The sequence below is a fragment of the Colletes latitarsis genome, chromosome 13 (genome assembly GCF_051014445.1).
Source record: "Colletes latitarsis isolate SP2378_abdomen chromosome 13, iyColLati1, whole genome shotgun sequence".
Taxonomy (NCBI): Eukaryota; Metazoa; Arthropoda; class Insecta; order Hymenoptera; family Colletidae; genus Colletes; species Colletes latitarsis.
The window spans coordinates 14,223,045-14,244,166 of NC_135146.1; the positions used below are offsets into that span (position 1 = coordinate 14,223,045).

General features: G+C 35.5%; 2 protein-coding genes across 3 annotated transcripts; both read right to left on the reverse strand.

Moving 5' to 3' along the window:
- Positions 1 to 769: 769 nt before the first annotated feature.
- LOC143349581 (uncharacterized) lies at positions 770 to 21,039 on the reverse strand. Its single transcript, XM_076780926.1, has 23 exons — positions 20,634 to 21,039; positions 20,276 to 20,465; positions 19,080 to 20,157; positions 13,276 to 13,520; positions 12,533 to 12,659; positions 11,762 to 11,905; positions 11,535 to 11,662; positions 11,258 to 11,440; positions 10,763 to 10,965; positions 6,839 to 6,988; positions 6,491 to 6,680; positions 6,027 to 6,354; positions 5,524 to 5,876; positions 4,648 to 4,746; positions 4,274 to 4,544; positions 3,424 to 3,587; positions 3,191 to 3,344; positions 2,892 to 3,086; positions 2,639 to 2,695; positions 2,395 to 2,581; positions 1,624 to 1,949; positions 1,353 to 1,544; positions 770 to 1,009 (listed from the first exon to the last, which is right to left on the reverse strand). The coding sequence occupies exons 4-23, from the start codon at positions 13,423 to 13,425 to the stop codon at positions 858 to 860; spliced, it is 3,753 nt and encodes a 1,250-aa protein (XP_076637041.1). The 5' UTR covers positions 13,426 to 13,520; positions 19,080 to 20,157; positions 20,276 to 20,465; positions 20,634 to 21,039; the 3' UTR covers positions 770 to 857.
- Positions 13,446 to 16,773, reverse strand: LOC143349598 (sentrin-specific protease 8). Of its 2 annotated transcripts, none has more exons than XM_076780950.1 (2): positions 16,317 to 16,773; positions 13,446 to 16,171 (listed from the first exon to the last, which is right to left on the reverse strand). In XM_076780950.1, exon 2 carries the CDS (start codon positions 16,131 to 16,133, stop codon positions 15,459 to 15,461), a length of 675 nt encoding a protein of 224 aa, XP_076637065.1. In that variant the 5' UTR covers positions 16,134 to 16,171; positions 16,317 to 16,773; the 3' UTR covers positions 13,446 to 15,458. The 2 variants fall into 2 exon arrangements, with proteins under 2 accessions (XP_076637065.1, XP_076637063.1); XM_076780948.1 differs by having other exon boundaries at positions 13,446 to 16,182.
- Positions 21,040 to 21,122: the final 83 nt, after the last annotated feature.

Consider the following 21,122-nt stretch of genomic DNA (forward strand, 5'->3'; position numbering starts at 1 on the left):
AAAGGAGATCGCGTTTCGGTTCACGTTCTTTCATTGATTGAAAAGTGCGAATACTTTACCATAAATTCGTGACTGAAATTTAAGACGGCTCTCTACTTTTATCGCGCATTAAAATGTAAAATTCAGGAATATTTTTGCAATTTCTGATTATTTGCGTTAGGATCGGATGAAATTGGTAAAAGTTACTGAACCGTAGAATTTCGTATCACTAAAAGTATTAATGAACAATACGTTTCTTCGCGCACTGGCCTAGATAGTGAAGACACTTTCCAACGTCAAGTAAGAGTTATTCTCAATTAAGGAGCAAATCATCAATTAAAAGGAGTCGCGTATAATCGAGGAAGATGCTTATTTTTATGGGAACGTGTAGTATCGTATTTATCGCAGTTACGTCTAATAAATTTTTGGAACTGTGTCAGTTTTGTGAGGATCGAACAGGTAAACGCAAATAGTGGTCATTTGGTTCGAACAAAAGTTTTAGTCGTACGTTGTTGTCTTAACGGCGTGCGAGAACTTTTACCGGAAGATTCTGGGAAAAAACGATCTATTGTTACCGCGCAAGATCGCGGTGGTAAAATGGCTCGAGCCGCTTTTAACGAAACACTTCACGTCATTAAGTCTATTCCTGTGGCGAACGACATTGAATAAGCACACGACCTTAATTAAAGTGGAGACGATACAGTCACCATTCCACGTAGAAAATGGTGCAGATGTTTCTATTTAAACTATCTTGAAAATACCGAATTAATTTATTGAAAACATTTAATATGGTATTTATATACACGTCGGTAGAATGGAATGATTCTTGGTCTGATAGAGCAACTAGGATACGCCCTGTAACAGAAACTAAAGTACAATTAAGAATTGGCTTGTTGTTGCTTTCCCATTCGTAATTTTCTTCTCCGAACAATGAACATTTCCACCGTCCATATTACCACTGTGAATGCAGTAATACAATTCATCATGATTATACAGGACGCATAGGACCCAGTACTGTCGCGAATCACACCTAAAGCAGTCGTAAATAACGAGAAATCATATATAATTGCGTTAATGTCTATGTACTTAATATAAATAATAGACAGATAAATTTAAAACTTTAATGGGAGATTCTGGGGGCCAAAATAAGACGAAAATCAAGAATACTAATTTGTTAATTGAGACTTCGTTTAAAAGTTATTAACGTTTAAAGTTCCGCCTGTAGCGCGTGACAGTGGTTCTCACTCAGCATGATAAACTCTAAACTTTAAACGTTAATAACTTTTAAGCGAAGCCACAATTTAAAAGCTACTATTCTTGATTTTCGTCTTATTTTGGTCCCCAGAATCTCCCATTAAAATTTTTCTACAAACCAAGAATTGGTCCAGCAGTTAGGAGAAATAATCCATTCACAATCATTTGAATTCCCGATGCATTAGGTAACTTCTCAATTGGTACATAATGAGGTATTACTAGACTCATGTAAACTGTACGAATTCCTTTTGCAACCCCTAATCCAACCGCGACAAACACCATTGGAGTAAATGTATGGACAAATATTATCGCTGAAAAACGATAATGCAAAAAAACATAAATTACATTTTACACTTCTCTCTACTCAATATTGTATAATAAAATACGTACATGACCTGCTGATAATCAAAAGGCACAAACTTAGTAGATACATTATTCTTGGAGGCTGGTGAAACCATTCACCAAGAAATGGAGCCATCATTCTGAAAACGAGGTCCAAACTGCCAATGATACTCATAACGATTCCAATATCATTGGTGGATAATTTCATATCCATCAGGATGAATGGCGTCAACGTGGAAAAATTCGCCTCCGCAAAGATGGCGGCCGACATTCCCAGCATAATATTTACATATATTGGATCTTGCAATAGATCTAGATCAAACACTTGATTTATTTTCTGGAGTATTTGTTTCATAATTGACTTCTTTTCGGACCTGTAATGAAAATCAATTAATTATATACTATATGTTACGTAACTTTATTTATTTTTGTTGACCCTTGCTCCTCCATGGTTCTGTAATTAAAAATGGAGGAATGAAAATTAAAGCTACGATCAGAAGATGTATGGAAACTTTTATCATACAAATTATTAGTAATTTTAGACTAGAATGTTCTAGATCAGTTCGAATTGTCTATTCATGGCCAAGTAAATTCAGTCTGGATTAAATGCTGGTTTATCTAAGAATTAAACAAGGTTTTTCTACAGTGACTCATCCTCTTAGAGTCAGTATTTAACACGTGGTTTACTAAAAGCTTAGACTGTTATGCGAATTTTTCTCTCGAATATTGTTCCAGAAAGAAGCCCGATAACTTTATCGGTATATTTGGTGGGTAATTCCGAATCAAAGAAGTCATTTAGAAGTTTAAAGTTATACGTACTCTTCGCTGCAATCAGATCCTGTATTTACCATTTCTTTTTCTGCGTTATTTTTTAACAATAAATCCATTTCCATTTGAAAATCATTTACATTAGGAATACTCAAATTACTGTACTTCCTTTCAAACCCAGATCTCTCATCAAAAATTTTCACGCTGCTACCAAGATTGATCGTATCGATACTTTTATCTAAAAAAAAAAAAAAACGTTTATCTCTCATCTTCTTATCATTTTTTTTATACGTACACCGATCATGTTGCTTCCTGTTTCTGTATACATCGACATCCTTCTCTGCTGAAGAAACTAAATGGTTATTTATTATTGCAAACAATGCATTACCGAGAGATTCTAATATTGACCTTGAAGTGTCATTTGTTTAAAAACTTTTTAATGTAACAAAACTGGATACAAAAATAAAAAAAGAATTTTAAAAAAGCATCTAATAAAAAGTTATTTTACTTTTAGAATATAAAGTGAATTAAAACAATTTATTGATTACCGTTTATTGTATCTGAGAGTTGTTGCGAGAAAAGTATATCAAATCCGTATATACTTCCAATATCAGAATCATAATCGAGCTTCGAAGTAGTTCTTTTTCGTCTTTTTTGCAAGTTGCTTAAATCCAATACTGAGTTTAAGGAGTATTCGTCCTCTTGAAAATTAGTGTTTTTTTCATCAGAACCAGATTTCATATCTGTTACAAATGTTCGTAAATAATAAAATGGAATTGTATAAACTGTGTGCAATACGTACTAAAGGCAATTTTTATTATTTTATTGTATTTGTGAGAATTTTTACCTGTGGATTTGTTTTCTGTTCCATTTATAATTAATTCTTCGTCTGCAGTTTTCGATTGAACTTTTGCACTTTTCGCGTGCCATTTCAATGGCTGAAGTAATAAACTTCCTACCAACGAATGCAAACTATACGCTCCGTACAATAGAACAGTACCCTAATAATAAAATATTTGAACGCACAATTGAAAATATTTTATAATGAAAATTAAATTACAGTGCATACGTAACAAATACCTGAAATCCATAATACGAGAGTGAGATTGTCGTAACTTGTGGTACAATTATAGGACCGAGACCAATCATTGTTAACGCTAATGACATTGCTCGTCCCCTTTTTGTCGTGAAATAAGAATTCAGCGCGTACGAGAAGGCAGAAAACGTTATGCTCATGCCAAGTGCTATACAGAAAAACACTATTGTACGCCATTACGGTATAAAAGAAAGTCTAAAATTACTATAAGACCGATGTTCATCTTCAACCAGACTGTGAAAACCGGTCAATATGAAAAGGATCTAATGAGGGGACCTTACGGTCGTGGAAATTGCTTTTGAAAAGGTAGCAGGTGCAAATTGTAGTATACAGGGTGTTCGACCTGGGAAAAATTTTAATGGGAAATTCTAGAGGCCAAAATAAAACGAAAATCAAGAATTTCTTGACTGAGGCTTCGTTAAAAAGTTATTAAAATTAAATTGAAAAATTTCAAATCATTCTAAAAAAATTATTTTTGGTTGCGGGGGTCAATTACAATCATTTTTGGTGAATACACATACCCCAGAAATCCTGCGCATTTTCGAGAAAAAAATTCATTACTGAAAATATAATGTCTGACCAGGAATATTCTACTTCGAAAACAAAGGACCATTGTGAAGAAACCTATTAGAGTTTTTTGATACTAAATACTATAATTTGCACCTGTTATTTTATCAAAAACAATTTCCACGACTGTAGATCCCCTTGTAAATGTTAGATCAATTGTATTTTAATTATTCTAGAAAGCAGAGACGAGTAGAAAGAAATTCAATTGAAGAATGAATATCGTTCTATTTTGTCAATTTTATAATTCACGATATGAATTGTACTTACAAGCAAAGATACCATAGAATATTATAAAGAGGGTAAATGATCTGATGAACGCTGTCGTTGTTACTCCGATGCAATATAACAAACTACCAATTATAGCCATTTTTCTATATCCAAAAATTCGTAATAACGGCCCATTAATCAACCCAAGTACCATACCAAATGCCAAATTTATATTAATAATAATGGCTCCTTGCGTGGCACTGAACCCGAAACGAGGAAAAGTGTCTTTAAATACTAATCCCAACCCTTGCAATATAGGTATAGTCGATATCTGAGAATAATAATTCACTTTTTAAAATAAAAATATATTAAAGCTTATTTCTGTCGGTGAAAAAGGCATAAAAATAGTTTAAATTGTAAGTTTAGTTTATTACCCCGTTTAAAGCGTACGCTAAAGCAATCATCCAACCCCATTTTCCATTCGGAGGTACTTTAGCAGTTTCTTTTGCGGACATGTTTTCTTCTTTTTTATACTAACATCAATTTTATTGTTTATATCATACCACATTAGTTGTAAAGCGTTATACCAGTATCTTCATAAGATTAAAAGTGAAAAATACTGTAATATTTTTAAATTAAATATTTGTCTATTCGATGCAAATAACATACCTGATGGCGTAATCATGCAAACCTCGTTTAAATGATTTAATTCTCTGTAATCCTTGTGTACACAAACAATATCGCTGTACAAATTTACTTAATTTCTCTTAATACTTGCTTACCACATTATCACCACAATTTTCTACACAAAACTTGTTTTATAAATCATCACAGTATCGTTATCGTTCTTCGCGTCTGTTTGCGTAGCACTCTGAACCGTGTAAATACTGTTTGCAGTGGTTTTAGAAGTTTTTCGGTAAATTAAAACAAATTTTAGACACAACACGTAATAAGAGTATTATAAGAATAATATCAGTCTTGTGTTCTCACAATGACAGGTGTCGAAGTGTCCGCATAAAATGAATAGTCATCACGATTGATACAGATAAAAGCCTCTATAAAGTATCAATTAATCTAATCTGACCATTAGTCTTCAGTTATGCTCTATCGTTACAATAATCATTACGACACTGTTATTGGCAATTTCCTAAACGTAACGATTGCGCTGGGATGGAAAATGTGATTCGATATAAATATTTATTCATTAATAAATCATACTTGTTAACAAATTCTTTAAGTACAAGTATAAAACGTTTATTCTTTTTATTTGTTCGTTTTAATACAAAACTGTAAACTCCACACGCTTAAGCAGTTAATGGTTTGTTTTGCGTCTCGTTCTTTTCCGCTGACTTTCTTGATTTTCGTTTCGTGAGGTACCTCTCGAGGGACCAGGAAATTACAGTCAAAAATGTGAGAACATTTAGACTGTGAAGCAAGATTGCATAGTTGGATGTGATATCTCTGATCCAACCTACAAGAGGACCTAGCGAAAACGAGATTATACCGCTCGTTAACAATTGTATACCAGTTGCACCTGGAAGTCTCGATAAAGGGACGTGACCTGGAATCACAAGAGCCATGAATATCGTTCGCAAAGCTTTCCCAAAGCCAACTAGGACTGCAACTGCTATAATAATTCCAAAGTCACGCGTGTGTGCCAACACTGGAATAAATAAATTGAAGATTAAATATTTGAGGTTCAGACAGTGTTTTGAGGGAAGTTATTTCTAAGAGTATTTACTCGAATGTTATATAAATTAATTACTGCGTGGTAGAGATTTTAATTCTAGCTTAAAATTTATTAATACCTTACCGATGCGACCAATTGCCATTCCAGTGACACCCATAAGAAAGAATGTTCTGTTTTGCCAACCGATAAAATCGGCAATAAAAGGAATCGTTAGTCTGGTGCCTACATCGGTGCCAGCAAGTATCGACATTACAGTTGCGACTTGTGTTTTGGAAAGTCCGTATTCGCCCAAAATAAATGGCGTTAATAAAGCGAAATTCAATTCAGCGAAATTGGCGAACACAATGCCTAACATCATATTTGTGTAAACAGGATCGCGAAGAAGATCCAAGTCAAAAAAAATTACCAAAGACTGCAACCAAGTTGTTTTCGTCGTCTCTTTGGTGCATTCCTAAAATTAATGTTACAACAAAAATATTGTGAAGAGTAATTATCTTCTTTATATTTTAATATTCCTTGAGTTGTGATGACTTTTTCCTGACCCACAACTGCATTAAAAATTACAGGAATATATTATTTAATCTCACCACTTTTAAGAGTTTATCAGTTTCGACTTCTTCGGACGTCGCCAACTTTTGTTGCAGTTTTTGAATGCAGAGAGGATCTTTACAGTATTCAGCATCCTCGGTATGCTCGCAGGATTCATTAACAATAATCAGTGGAAGTGCAGGGAGCCCAGAAATTCTTCGTCGGTAACTTTCTGTTTCACTGTTTTGTCTTCAATGTTAAATAAATTTAAAGCTTATTACGAGCATAAACCCTTTCGCTACGATGGGCAACTATAGTCGACGTTTTTATTTGCGACACATATTTATTTTTCAACCGTAAATCGACATACGTATTTGTTAGATTTACTTTATACAACATATATTTACCTATTAAGATTTCTTACCGACGATACAGTATTTATACTAGATTGTCTGCTTAAAGGCAGCGATGGTTTTTGACTAGAATTCCTTGAAATGCTGTCCTTTCTCGATACTCTAGACGTTATTGATACAGTCGATGTATTTTTTCTGGAAAACCTATTTCAAATCGTTTCTTTTTAAATTTTTCTAAACTGTTTTTTCTTGGTATCAAAAATTATTTTTGGTTGCAGGGGTCAATTACAATCATTTTTGGTGAATAGACATGCACACCAATCCACAGCCATGTGTACCTGAGCTTAGTTGCTTTGGACAGTTTCAGGAATTCAAGAAAGAAGGCAAATGTAAGTCCTTCTTTCTTGCTTTCGAAACAGCTGAAATCCGATTTGTGTCAACCTGTGTACAATTTTGTCTTAACTACCCAGGCATTTTTATTTTTTAACCCATGTATACCTATTACGCATAAACGAGATAAAGAATAGACCTATCGTTAGTGGGATGAACGCTATCACTGTACCACGAGTGTCTTATAACATGAGACACCCTCTTCCAAAGTGGTACCAAACTTATGGTCACTGGGTGGTCAACGGTGAGGTTGACATTAAGGTCAGCGGTCCAGTGGAGATCCAGAAATGGTCAAGAGATTGAACCAATCGAAATGGTATTGTTCTCTAGACCAAGCGGTTCTTAACTCTTCACGTTGACACTGTCTCCCCACTCTTCGACTTCCCCACATGAAGACTACCGCTAGACAAGTTCTTCAGTACCCCTGGAGCATCCAGGGGGAACGGGTCTCGCGGGCCAAAGCCAGGCCATTCGTGGAGTGCTGACCACTGGGGGACCAGGAGTGACCAGGACTGACCAGGAGTGACCAGGACTGACCAGAACTGACCAGAACTGACCAGAACTGACCACTACTGACCAGTGCTGACCAGTGGAGATCCGACTACTGACCACTACTGACCACTACTGACCAGTGCCGGACCGTGATGACCACTGGTAAGAACTATTTAAAATTGCTCTCCCCACTTCTATTTTGTCGTTTGATACCAATTGAACGTTATGGAACTGTCTATCGGTTTTGCTAAATTACGAATCGTTTCTTATGTTACAGTTGGACCTCTGGTGCTGCTTCCTTGGTAATGATAACTAATGCTCAACAAGTAGTAAGTTCACTTTACTTGTTTATGTTATTATCACAGAATTGACCAGTTTATTTTATTTGTTTGGTCATAATTTAATGTTCCTTGATTGTCCGGTTTTATCTGATTATTATGTTGTCCTCCTCTATTTCTACTTCTGCCTTATTTTCTGAATTGACATGTTCGTGTTGACCCATGTATAATTCTTGTTTGATATTTTTCTTTGTCTCTGATATTTTCACTCTTCGTTGTTTATTATTTCATCGTTGGATTTTCAATTCTGGTCAATCTTTGTTTCTGTTCGTCTTCGTTGGTATGGTTCTTCGGATAATTTTCGTAATTGCTTGCTATTTTACTTCGACATTATCTCTCCTTCTATTTATCTCTCGTTACGCAAGTATAGGTAGAATACTTTGTTCGTACTATGTGTAAATTTTGTTAGGTGGGTTTAATTTCCTTAGGTAGATTTAACATCGAGAATCTCATAGATTCTCACTCTTCGGTACATCAGCACGACAAATTATTCCATCCAAATTTCCTTTCCTTTCGTATGTCACTAATATGGGTATCAATTTTAGTTTCAGATTATTAGCAAGGACATCGATGGAAAACACCACAACCGCCGAGGGACATTTAATTCTAAGTCGATTAGATTTAAGCTTCGTCGCGAATCTTAAAATTAACGTCGAAGATTTCTTTATTGTACATATTTCCGCGTCCTACCAAGCAATTATTAAACAAGTAGCTTCTCTCGCTCGTTCCCTCGTTCTTCGCTTCGGTCACCGCTGTTTCATCGATTGAAACATGTGATCGGCCGTGTATCTGGTCCTACAGATCTAATCGCCTTCCCTTGGTAAGCTTGGTTGAGGGAAAACGGCACTTCGCTGGAAGGTGTGGAGTTTCCGTATCCTGCGGAAACGCATACCTTCCAGCGGAAGACGACCCTGTCTCAGGTACTCTCTCTTTGTCAGACAGCCTAAGTCGGGTCCTTCGGGCTCCCGGCGGGTTGCGTTGGAGAAATGGAGACCTCGATTCGGGGTTGCAGTTCTCTGTTTTCTTGTTGAGATCGAGTTAGCAAGGGCAGTAGGTTCGATCCTCGGATCAGCTGCACGGTTCAGCATCGCGTCGCGTCGCGTCGCGTCACCCACGATTTAGCTTCATCCCTCTTTTTAACCACATAATTGCTTGGTAGAACTAACATCCAAGGAACCTTGTTTCCTTCTAGCGTCCGAATTTTAGCTTCGAGTTGACTAGACTTGAGCTTCGACGTTAATTTTAAGTCTCTAGTGTATGCGTCTCCCAATATTGCCAAGTAATTATTTAACAAGTAGCTTCTCTCGACTCGTTCTCTCGTTTCTTGCTTCGGTCACCACTGTTTCGCGGAACGAAACATGTGATCGGCCGTCCAGTTTGTCCGAAAGATCTAGTCGCCTGCCAATGATAGATCGATTTCTAGAAATAGAAATCAATCTACCAAGGGCAGTGTCGATTCGATCCGAAGATCTGCTGCACGGTTCAGCATCGCGTCGCGTCGCGTCTCCAACAATTTAGCTTCACCCCTTTTTAAACAAAATAATTACTTGGTATTTAGACTTAAGTCTTTAGTGTAGCCGCGTGTCCTGCCAAGTAATTATCTAACAAGTAGCTTCTCTTTCACTCGTCTCCCGTCTCCTCCGATCACCGCTGCTTCCATGTAGAAAGCAAGTGATCGGCCGAGTAGCTGGTCCGAAGGGTCAGTTGCCGTCCTCTAGCGAGACGATCCAAGGGAAAGGGTATTTCGGCCGTAGAGGGGATCAGGGACTGTTCCTGTCTACGGTAGCCCCGACTCGGGATCCCTCTCTCTGTCAGACATCCCGAGTTGGGTCCATTTGGCTCCCAGCAGGCTGCTTGGGGGAAATGGGGAACCCGTGTCGGGTGCGTCGATTCCCTTACCCTTCGATCGGACTTGCCAAGAGGCAACGAGCTGACCCTTCTGACCTCGCTATTCGGTTCGCGTCTCTCGTTCCTCGCACCATTGCATGGTGCATCGCGTCGTATCGCGTCGCGTCGCGTCACCCACGATCTAGCTTCGTCCCTCTTTTAAACAAAATAATTACTTGGCACGACTAATCTAGTTTCTAAGGATGTAAAAGGGAGATCGATGGAACTTGGATTCCATCCATCTCCCTTCGGGTCTCCACTCGCAGCAACCTCCACGTGGTGAGACCTGGTAATCGGTGTCACTCACGATAGAAAAGTTATTCTTCGTGGGTGACACCGAGCTAATGGCTGCGAATTTAGAATTGTTTCTTGATATAAAGATAGTTAAGCAGATGTTTGATTAATCATTATCTTAGGCAGGTTATTTTTATTTGGAGACAAATTCTTTTAACTCTCTTCGTTGGTTGTGCATCTTTCATTGATTGCACTTTCGTTTGTTTCTTCTTCGACCAACGATCGTTGGTCACAGAAGATCTTTATTAATAGAGGGTGGTTGGGAATCGGTTAGGGCGGGTCTCGATTCGCAGCAACCTCCTCGTGGTGAGACCTGGGTAATATTATTTAGCGTTTAATTAATAATCGTATCACTCTTAGCTGGGTAATGCAATTATTAATTAAAAACTAAATAATATTAGCAAATTAGCTGCGATCCGCTTTGCATAGGTCATCATGAATATAGAGCTTCTTCGCTAGGTAAGTTTTGATTCTCATTGATTCTTTAAAGATTCTAGAGTATTGTCAGATACGAGGTATACGAGTAGATCTTTTGTATACCTCGTCTGTGATTTTACGGTAATAACTTTTCACTTACCAACCATCATTAGCTCGTGCTATCATAGCGGAACCAGGACCGATTACGTCTATCCCAGACGCGCCATCTTCTTCGTCGTCGTAGTACAAATACTGGCTTCCGAATTTTCCTTTTGCAAGGTTCAAAGTACTGTTTTTTATGTTGTTAGCGACGTTCTCCAACGATCTGCTTTTCTCGTTTTCATTATTTGCCTCTGGCGTTATCTAGAAAAACGCAATTGCATTACGTTTAACGCGATGAAGTTTTTCATTTAATTGCTTCGTAACGTAATGCAGAGTCTACACGCGCGTAAAGAAATCAACATCGTGTAAGTTCACCATGAACAATTAGAGATTCTGTAACTATGTCGCGAACGAACATCGTAGTACCCGTGAAAAGATTCGTAGTAATTCCAGAAAGAACTGTACGACGCCAGGTTGTTAAAGCCTTGGAACCTCGTTTTACTCTCTTTGCATCATTATTTATATTATAATATTATTTATTATTAAATCGTACCTTATTGTACGTTGATAATTCTTCATCTTTGTTCGCATTTAATATTTCTGTACTTCGTTTCCGTTTCGCGTGCAGTGAAACAGGTTGCAGCAGAAGAGCACAAGCGACTGCATTAAACGCAACACCGCCAAAAATAAGAATGGTACCCTCTATACCATATTTCGGCATCAGCAATGTAACTATCTAAAAATTAATGCGTTCGTCAAACTTTTGCTTTACTTTAAAGCCCAACGTACTTTATTGTTTATAAATATTTTTGTATGCAATGCAAAATTACCTGTGGTATTATAATAGGTCCCATGCCTGTGCAAGTCCAACTGAGCCCCGTTGCAATTCTTCTTTTTTGTTTAAAATACGTGTTTAGAGCCAAAGCATTCGACGACATAGTGATACCAGTCCCAATAGCTAAAATTAAATATTTGATCAGCATCTATTTTCAAACATCTTTGTCTTAAAGTGAAGTTTCTTACTTCACTGTCGCATTTTATTCGCGTTCTAACCTACCGTATGAAATCGAAAAAAGCATCAAAACACCGACAAAAGTTTTCATGGTCGATAACGTCGTAACCGATATGAAACAAATAAGGGCGCCTGTGAACGACACCTGCCTGCAGCTGAACTTTCTGAATAGTGGACCATTGGCTAATCCTAACACACATTAAAATGTTATTAAAAACGCTTCTAAGATGCAGTAAAATTTCTTAAGGTATACTTATTTATTTTAACGATAAATTTCTAAAATAGATGAGAAATGGGGGGCAATGTAATAATTATATGTGTAAGTAAAAAAAAAGACTAAAACTTTTGCGTAGACCTAATAATTGCTGCGTTTATTGCCCCAAAAGTTAAATTCTCATTTTAATAACGTTACAGTTTGGAAGATAATATCGGTTGTCTATGAAATACCATTCTGTTTACTTCACATTCCATCGATGATTTACGATCGACGTAGAGAAATAATAAGAATCATTGCATCTAATTAACGAGACGCTAAAGTACACCAGAAGCATACGAGATTTGCTCATGACCTCACACGAATATCGATATTCCGGTAGAACGACTGATAAATGTACCAGAGATAATCGAGAAATTCGAGTATTTGGTACAATCGAGATAAGAACATATTTATTTCGTTGTCAATACGTCACGTTACTTTAATTAGTCACTATCGGTCAGTTACATCTCGAAATAACGACCGTGTTCGTAAGCAAATATTTAATATAAGCACGATATGAAGAGGATTTTAAAGTAATTAATATACGCGAAACGTCTCACCCATGCAAGCAGTCACAGCGCAGTTTATGTTAAGTATAGTTGTTGTTTCTGACGAATTGATTTCCAGCTCTGCGAATCTATCCCGAAATAATAGCCCGAAGGATTGCAATATTGGTAATACACAAAGCTGAAACAATAAACGTAAATATTTATGATACTTTCCATTCAATATTTTATCATAAAATGAAAAATAGAAATAATAAAATTTAATTTTCAATAGATGAATTACAGGGTATTCGGCCAACCCTGGGAAAAATTTTAATGAGAGATTCTAGAGGCCAAAATAAGACGAAAATCAAGGATACCAATTTGTCGATGGAGGCTTCGTTATAAAGTTATTAACAATTAAATTCAAAAATGTCAAATCGTTCTAAAAAAAATATTTTCGGTTGCGAGGGTCAATTACAATCATTTTTGGTGAATAGACATACCCCCGAAATCTTGCGCATTTTCGAGAAAAAAATTCAATACGAACGGAACTTGAAACGTTAATAACTTTTTAACAAAGCCTCCATTAACAAATTGTTATTCTTGATTTTCGTCTTATTTTGGCCTCTAGAATCCTCTAGAATCCTTTATAATACTTTCAATTCAATATTTTATCGTAAAAGGAGGAATAAAAATAATAAAACTTCAGTTTCAATTGACGAATTCTAATACTTTCAATTTAATATTTTATCGTAAAAGGAAAAATAAAAATAACATTTAATTTTTAATAGACGAATTATAAAGTTTGAACTCACGTTGGAAAATCCAGCCGCCATTACAATGATCCAACCCCAGCCACCATCGGGAGGCTCAAAGTTTTCGATAGAATTACGCGTGCTTTCTATTTTCTCTTTTAGCTGCTTTCTTTTTTCATCGTCCATTGGTACATTCTTTTTCGCAGTCATGATGTAATTTCATTGACTAGAACTATGAACACAACGACAGTTTATTCAGAAACTGGTCTTTATAGATCTAATCTCTCAAGGAGATCGAACGATACCTGAAAAATGTTAGGTTTCTCTCCGATAAAATTGCAATAAAGCTATTTTCCCTATTTCCACTTTTACTTCAATTCCATTTGAAACGTAAATAATAATAAAACTTGGTTTCTTTTCAAAACTTCATTTAATTATATTGAACGAATAAATTAAACATTATTTTATCGCCCAATTTAATATATCAGCTGTAACGTTTCGAGTGATACACTTGAAGCACTGAGTAAAATTATTCCGTGCAAGAGCATTGATAATTATTTCTTAATATCCTGTGCCAACAGAATAACACAAAAATAGTTTTAAACACAAAAACAGTACGATTGGAATTTTCATTTCACGATTAGGAGTTAAAAGAATATCTTCTTATTAATGTGTATCCGTGTTAATCGAACACTGTATTTAGGTCGTTAATTCGTACGTAAAGTGGATCGACTGACTGTTTTGACGCGTCGCGCTGGAAAGACTGACACGTTTTCGCTAGAAGCAAACCGCGCAAAAATCACGAAAGTTTAGACAAGCTTAACGTTCAATACGCGTAAAGATACTGGCCGCGTGCACCGCTTTGAAATCAAGGTACATATTGCAGCAGAGTTTTCCTTCTGCGCAAAGATGATCGATCGTCAGATCGAATATTTGACGATTCTTACAATTTCGCTTTAATTATTCACCGTAGACGATACACATATTACCCAGTGACACCGCCACATATTTAACACGTTACGTATATTCTACGATTAGATCCTCAAGGATAAATGTCTTGTTTACAGAAAAATCTCACACATTTTGCCAAAGATGACTTCTTCGCGTAAACTGCGATAGCAAAATGTATTGATACTCAACGATCGATCGCTGATTTGCTGCCACTGGATCATCACTGTTGCACTTCGATATTTATATTTAATTCCCATTTTGTGTGACATATACAAGTGACTCATTGTTCCATAAAATGTAACTTAATAAAAAGTGAAATTCTATCAATTTGTAAGCTACGCTTTAAATAATACTGTAATATTCAGGCTAATAAACATCAAGATATCGTGTAAAAGCTACACATACAATGCTGCATTTAATAAAGTTGGATTCTAGTCTTAAACAAGGATCACATCGACATCGATTATTTTCAGTACTCGCGTATATGCTTCGTCTCTAACTACCTTGGAAGAAACGTGAAATTAATACGTATAGTAGAATGTCGATTATCAGAATGAATCACTGTTTACATTTGATTATCACTGCATTTGAAATCTATATCCTTCGTATCTATTATCTTCGTAATTATTTTACTAACCTCTACGATACATTGTGTTTATATTTCAAGCGTTCGAGTTTCGTAACATGTAACTAAATACAAAAATTATTTTATAATAATCTGCAATGTTGTTAGATATGTCGGTAAGTAAGCTTTCTTAGTGGATGCACCATAGAGAGATCTGCCTAGTGCACACGGCTGTTTGCAAATTGCCGTGATCCATTCAAACGAAACGTTCATTTTTACAAGCATTTTAATAATATTTCATAACCTGTTACTAAAACGTTAATTGCAAAAAGTATACACGTCTTGGACATATAACGTATTGCAAGAAATATTTTAAATGTAGACCCTACGTACATACGTAAGAATCGTCCAATATTTATCCGCGCGAAGTATTAAAAACTATGCATTTGATCGATACGAGTAACCTGTAGAATTAATCGAATATAAGTATTAATTGCTATTTTTAATACAGACAACTATAGAATAAAATTTATATAAACATAACTTACAATTCAAAACCAATGTTTTGATCATTGTAGTCTAAAATCGAAAAGTATTTTATAAATATAAACATTTACGGCGAATAGTAGAACACACATTTATTAACAGGGTATATGACAACATTTAATTATATTTACAATGTATGTTTTAGAAAAAATATAGCAGCTATATGTTCTGTTATAACGCATCATTCTGGTACACTTGATTTATGCTTTAATTCGTTTATCAAATGCAATAATTGCGTGCGTTTTGTAGGCACCAAGTCTTTAGCTTTACTATAATCACATTCATCTACTCTTCCAGTTTTTATGACATTTTCTGTGATTATGTCTGTTAGACACAGAACATAAATTCCACAATCATACGCATTGTCCTGTTGCGGACATTCTGATTCAAAGAACTTCTTACTAGGTTCATTTTTATCAAGTAGAAAATTCATTAGATGTTTTGCAAATTTTGAAGCAATACTATTATTATAACCTTTAGACGAATCAAAATGGTAACATGTTTTATCCCTTTTACAATATACTAATAAACTCCAATGCGATCCTCCTGCTGTATCTCTGCTATTGCAGTTATTCAAAGGGAAAAATATGCATTTGCTTTCTAACATATTAGCTGGATCTAATAGTATACTATATTCAGATGGATCGGTCATCTTCATCAGTTGTGTTAATTCAGGGCTAATAAAGTATAGTTCTTTGTTTTCATTTTTGTTAAACTTTACATCCAGGTATTCAAAATAAAATCCTATTATAACATCGTTTAACCAATGCGGCCCTCGAAGTAACGTTAAATCGCTTGCTCTAATTAAACAGTCGTTATAGCTCAAAACAATTTTATCCGAGTTGTGCTTTGCCATGTTGTTCGATACATGTAGAATTTAGGTTTCCATGGAACCTAAATTGTAACTGTATTTAAATAACAAAGTAAAAGTTACGTCCTTACTTCGTAATATTATTTATTCGATGAAATACCAATTAAATGCTACGAATCTATATATATACTTCAAGAGATGTATTTAAATTATAGATTACATACTCACATTTTAAGCACATTTTACAATTTACAGTATTCTGTAAATTTCTTTGCTTAACATTAATAGTTTCATACGTATAATTTATCGTCGAAATGTATTAATGCATAAGTTAGGTCAATGCAGTAGTGTAATTACTCTACTTTCATGTGAGCTAACACATCGATCAATTTATTTTTCATCTTAACGAAAGTTAAAACACATCTGTTTATTTTATAAATTCGAATTATCTAATACGTCATACACGTATCAACTAAACTGTACAATCACATACTACGTATAACAGATAGAATGTATTTCGATAGTAACAAATTCAACTTCGTCTTACGACGCCATCTATCGTACAACAGAGAGACTATAATTTTCTAAATTTCTTTAGCGCTAAATTCAAAACTACCTGATAATACATAAAATAACAAATAATGGAGTTCCAGAAAAATATACTGTAAATAAACTACCACAAGATACATATGCTTTCTCTAGTCAATGATTAATACGTATACTTCAACAGAAAAATAAAGATTTTAAACCTTTGAGCTAATTTTACGAGCGTTACTTTATTAATAAAAGAATGTCGAAAAAGTAGAATCGAATCCAAACATTTCAATTTTCATTTCCAATATTTAAGTAGTATAAAGTATGTATATAAATTATGAGAAAATAAAATACCCAAACTAACCTAAACTGGGCCAAAGTAAATAACACAGTGAAAACTATATGTAATTAAACTATCGATTTTAAATAATTACGTTCGTTTATTTGAAGAATAGTAATTTGATAAAGAAATGTGCACAATGTTGCCTAAATATGATCCAAAGACTTATCTCCTGAAACTGTGTCGATGATGACCAGAGTCTAAACATAAATTAAATGAATATTACTTGATAATATACCAGGCAGTTCACAAGTACAAGTATAAAAATGCAAACTATTCTATACATTAATTAAAAAGATTGTTGATTCTCTGTACTAACAGAGAAGCTGTAGCTGTAGCAAAAGTTAGATATTTTCAGTTTATTAGGGCAGAAGGATTCGTCTATTCTCACATAGTAGATGAAGGGTTTACAAATGCTTGTGCTAGTTCTCTGTTGCAATACAGAAAACAGCTAAAAAAAGAACCTAGATGATTTTGTTTTGTCCTCAATAAGCAAAAAACTTTCTTCAGTTTCCTATTTGTTTAAGAATTGTTTGTATTTTATTCCTGATTAGTTCATATGTTGTGACTTCTGGGACAAGCTTGTCAGAAACAGTGAAAGCAAAGTTTTTCTAAGTCGATAGAATAATACTGACAAAATCAGTTATGAGCCATTCGGCTAATCCAATAGAACTTATAGGTATTTTATTTGCACTAACAAGTAACTTTTCGAAAATTTTGAAACTTCAATTACATTTGTCGATATTAAATCATTCTTTGTTAAAGTTATGCAGAGGTTAAAGAAGTAGAAGGTCTAGTGCTTAATAGTTCTGATGTTTCTACAGATAACATGGAAAGTTATGTGTACTCAAATAATTGTATGACCGTATTTTAAGATCGACGAAATTTGGAAAAATGCAATGGACGAAAGTCAGCAATTTTATGTCGAAATTAGGAAACTTACGAAATCTAGGGAGATAATATTTGCATTATAAACACACACTATACCGATAAACAATTCACTTCTTCCCCTTTTTTCAATCGAACGTTCTTATCGTTAAAATCATTGTAAATACAATGATGACAAAAAATTAATTATATGGCGAAGCGGAAACACGGTAACCGGTTTCATGGAACCTGTCCCACACAGAGGACGAATAGGCTCTTAATGGGTGGGGTATAAACACATAGCGACTCTAAAACCAAATTTATTACAATAGAAACACGAACTGTACTCAAAAATTTGCATAGCATCAAAAGCAACGATAATTTATTGACATTTGTTTGCTTGCCTCGCTTGGTACATATCTACAGTTTTATCTGTTTCTCATTTGTATCCTCAAAGTAATCGATGCACTTTAATTAATTTATTTCACGTGAAAAAATGAGAAATATACCCCTATCACAAAATTCATAAATTTTTAAACGTGTTAGAGACTTAAAATTTCGGTAATTTTTGGGCCTGTACCTTCAAAATGATCTAAGATAAATGAAATTGTCATATGAAAAAATAATGCACAATCCTAGTATAAAAAATCGATAGTTAAATTTTCAAGTGTTGCTATTTTGTAAATTATCGATTTTTTTCTTTCATTTTAATACACCTACCATAACCAAATTCATCTGAATTAACGTTCTTCCCTTTTCTACTACGTTCTAGAGTACGTAAAATGATCGAATGTAATTATTTTACTTTAAAACAATTTCTACATATTTTCTAAAGGTCGATAAATATATGTGACGTATTTGATAAAAAAAATTATCAAAAGAACCTAAAAATGTGTTTTGCAGTAGAATATTGCCTCAAGTTACGGTCGTTACAACATTATGATCGCTGTGTCGCTTAGAATTACTTATAATCCTGTTTTAGGGTAGAATCGTTGTCGAAAAATTAGAATTCTGTATCGAGTTCGAGTGAATTTAGTCGCGTTGATCGCGTCGTATTATGAGAAGCACTGCTACATACATATGATGCCATCTTGCCACTATGGGCAACGATGTCGCTGCAAGCTAAACGAAACTATTTTGTAGGTAGAACATAATCGATGATTAGAGAATGCACTTTGGAAAATGGATCTTTCATTTCCAACAGCAGTGATTTTCGTTTCCAAGAAACGATACGGGCTTTGGCGAAGTACCGGAAATTCAATAAACGCTGGTAAAAAGGAAGTTTTCCAAGTGTCCCAGCATTAACAGCGACCAGCAGCTGTTCGCCCAACTGAGCGTTCCCCCACCCACGATTACTATTCACTGCCGAACCAACGGATTCGCGGGCCCCTCGTCACGCATTTTGGTCGTCGATCATCGTACAAATCCGTCTTATATACGCGTCCATAAAAATAACAACGCTTTGTTAAATTGCGAAACATCGAAGTTACGCGGTTTGACGTTAATAGAACTATTCCATCGCGTCTAACCGAGCCGAAGGACGAAGTAAAAATACAAATCACCTGAAACGCGTACGCGATTCTCTTCGTTTTTTTGTTTCTACGATTAGCAGGAATGTTTCGACAGCGCACGGGAAGATTTTGCGACTCTGCGTGACCGCGGATTCCTCTCGATAATATTTATTATTGCGGTAGCCCCGTGATCTCGGGGGGTGTAACGATATCTATATCATGCACAATATAAATAACAGTAGTTAGGTGTTACATTATCATCGCGCTACATATTTCATACGAGAGCCTCGCACCGCCAGCTCCAAGACACCGAGACCTGCATCGATTTTCCACTTCCTGCATTTCCTACGATTTCGCGGTTCTTACCCTAACCCCGGGTACCATTTGCAATATCATCGCGACCCTGATGACCACGCTTTCCTTTCGGATCGATCTAAGCGAAGAAAAAGACAATCGACAAATGCACCAACTTCTCGACTTAATACAATTACCACTTTTACGACTTTGACAATCAGCTGTTCGCAGCTTATTATATTTTATATATTTGTATTCATAGTTTCTTATAATAATATTTCTAGGTCCTTTCCGGTCGAAAAACAGTTAGCAAGGGTTTATTTCATAGGGTTGAAACTCTTAGGGAAATCGCTGGCGGCGAGCCACAGTCTTCACGTTCGACCATCAAAGTGTTAAGCACGATACAATATACTATTTCCTGTTGAGCGTCGTTAGGGCAACGAGTTGTAAAATCGTCCGATGCTCGGTAGTGTACTGGCGCGTCTACACTTTCTCTATCACAACTTAATTTTATAGAGCCTCGCTGAAAAGAAATTAAATTACGTTCGTTAAGATGAGCTGTAAGGTCTATTCAAACTATTGCAAAATATGGTAGATTGACAATTATGTCGTAATTTGATTTAAACGAAGACGGAACCTACCCTTTTTGGGCGCTAGCGTAACTGTAACTGTTTTTTCTTCGCGAAGGATCGGTTGGTGCTGGAGGGGACAGTAGAATTTAGGGAGTGAAAACTATGAGAGAAAGTCGGTGTTGTAAGAAAATTCCTGAACTTCGCGAGCCTTCGAGTGGCTGCTATGGGGGAGGTTTATGGCGTTGCAGGTCTCACACGGCTATAAAAGACGATTTTTATATTAATAATTTACAAACGTCTTCAGGCAATTGCATTTTCAATTTCATCGTAGAGAGTGAAATATCTCTACGATGATACGAATAATGTAAATAATATTATATAATAATATATATTCGCTTTGTTGGATTTAAAGCTGGATTTAGCTTACGCCATATTATATGTCGTTCATCCCAAGCAGATCTGTTAAATTTAGACTCATCAACAAAAGTGACATCATCCAAACATTGTAACTTCTTTAAACAATCTCCAAACTGTCTGTTACCTCTATCCCCGCAATCTTCTTCAAATTCTGCTGTTACTTTCTTTCAGTTTTATCGGAAGCGTATTTCTTTTAAATTAAGCATAGCAGCGATTTGGCAATACTTGTTTTCTTCCTGATGAAAGCTTACTTATTTTTGTAACACATAAATTTCATGTTTATTATTATGCAAGTGTATTAAGATAATTTAAAAATGTTTACCCAATTGCAAAAACAATAAAGTCGTTCGATTTATAAATAACAAAGATATGGAGGTTTAAAGTTAAGCACAGCGTCCCGAATATTTTTGCGATTTACTGTATTTATTGTTTTAATAGCGAGTACTTTGGTGAGCCAGTGTAGATCGATGCGAGAAGGGGCACCGGGGAGTCACACGAT

What these genes read in the sequence shown, in the direction of transcription:
- LOC143349581 (XM_076780926.1), bottom strand. Translation starts at nt 13,425, where the DNA reads ATGACTGCGAAAAAGAATGTACCAATGGACGATGAAAAAAGAAAGCAG. An exon ending in GACCTATTATAATACCACAG is followed by an intron (nt 11,441 to 11,534) that starts GTAATTTTGCAT and finishes ATTAATTTTTAG; the next exon opens with ATAGTTACATTGCTGATGCC. An exon ending in GGATCTGATTGCAGCGAAGA is followed by an intron (nt 1,950 to 2,394) that starts GTACGTATAACT and finishes TTTTCATTACAG; the next exon opens with GTCCGAAAAGAAGTCAATTA.
- LOC143349598 (XM_076780950.1), bottom strand. Translation starts at nt 16,133, where the DNA reads ATGGCAAAGCACAACTCGGATAAAATTGTTTTGAGCTATAACGACTGT.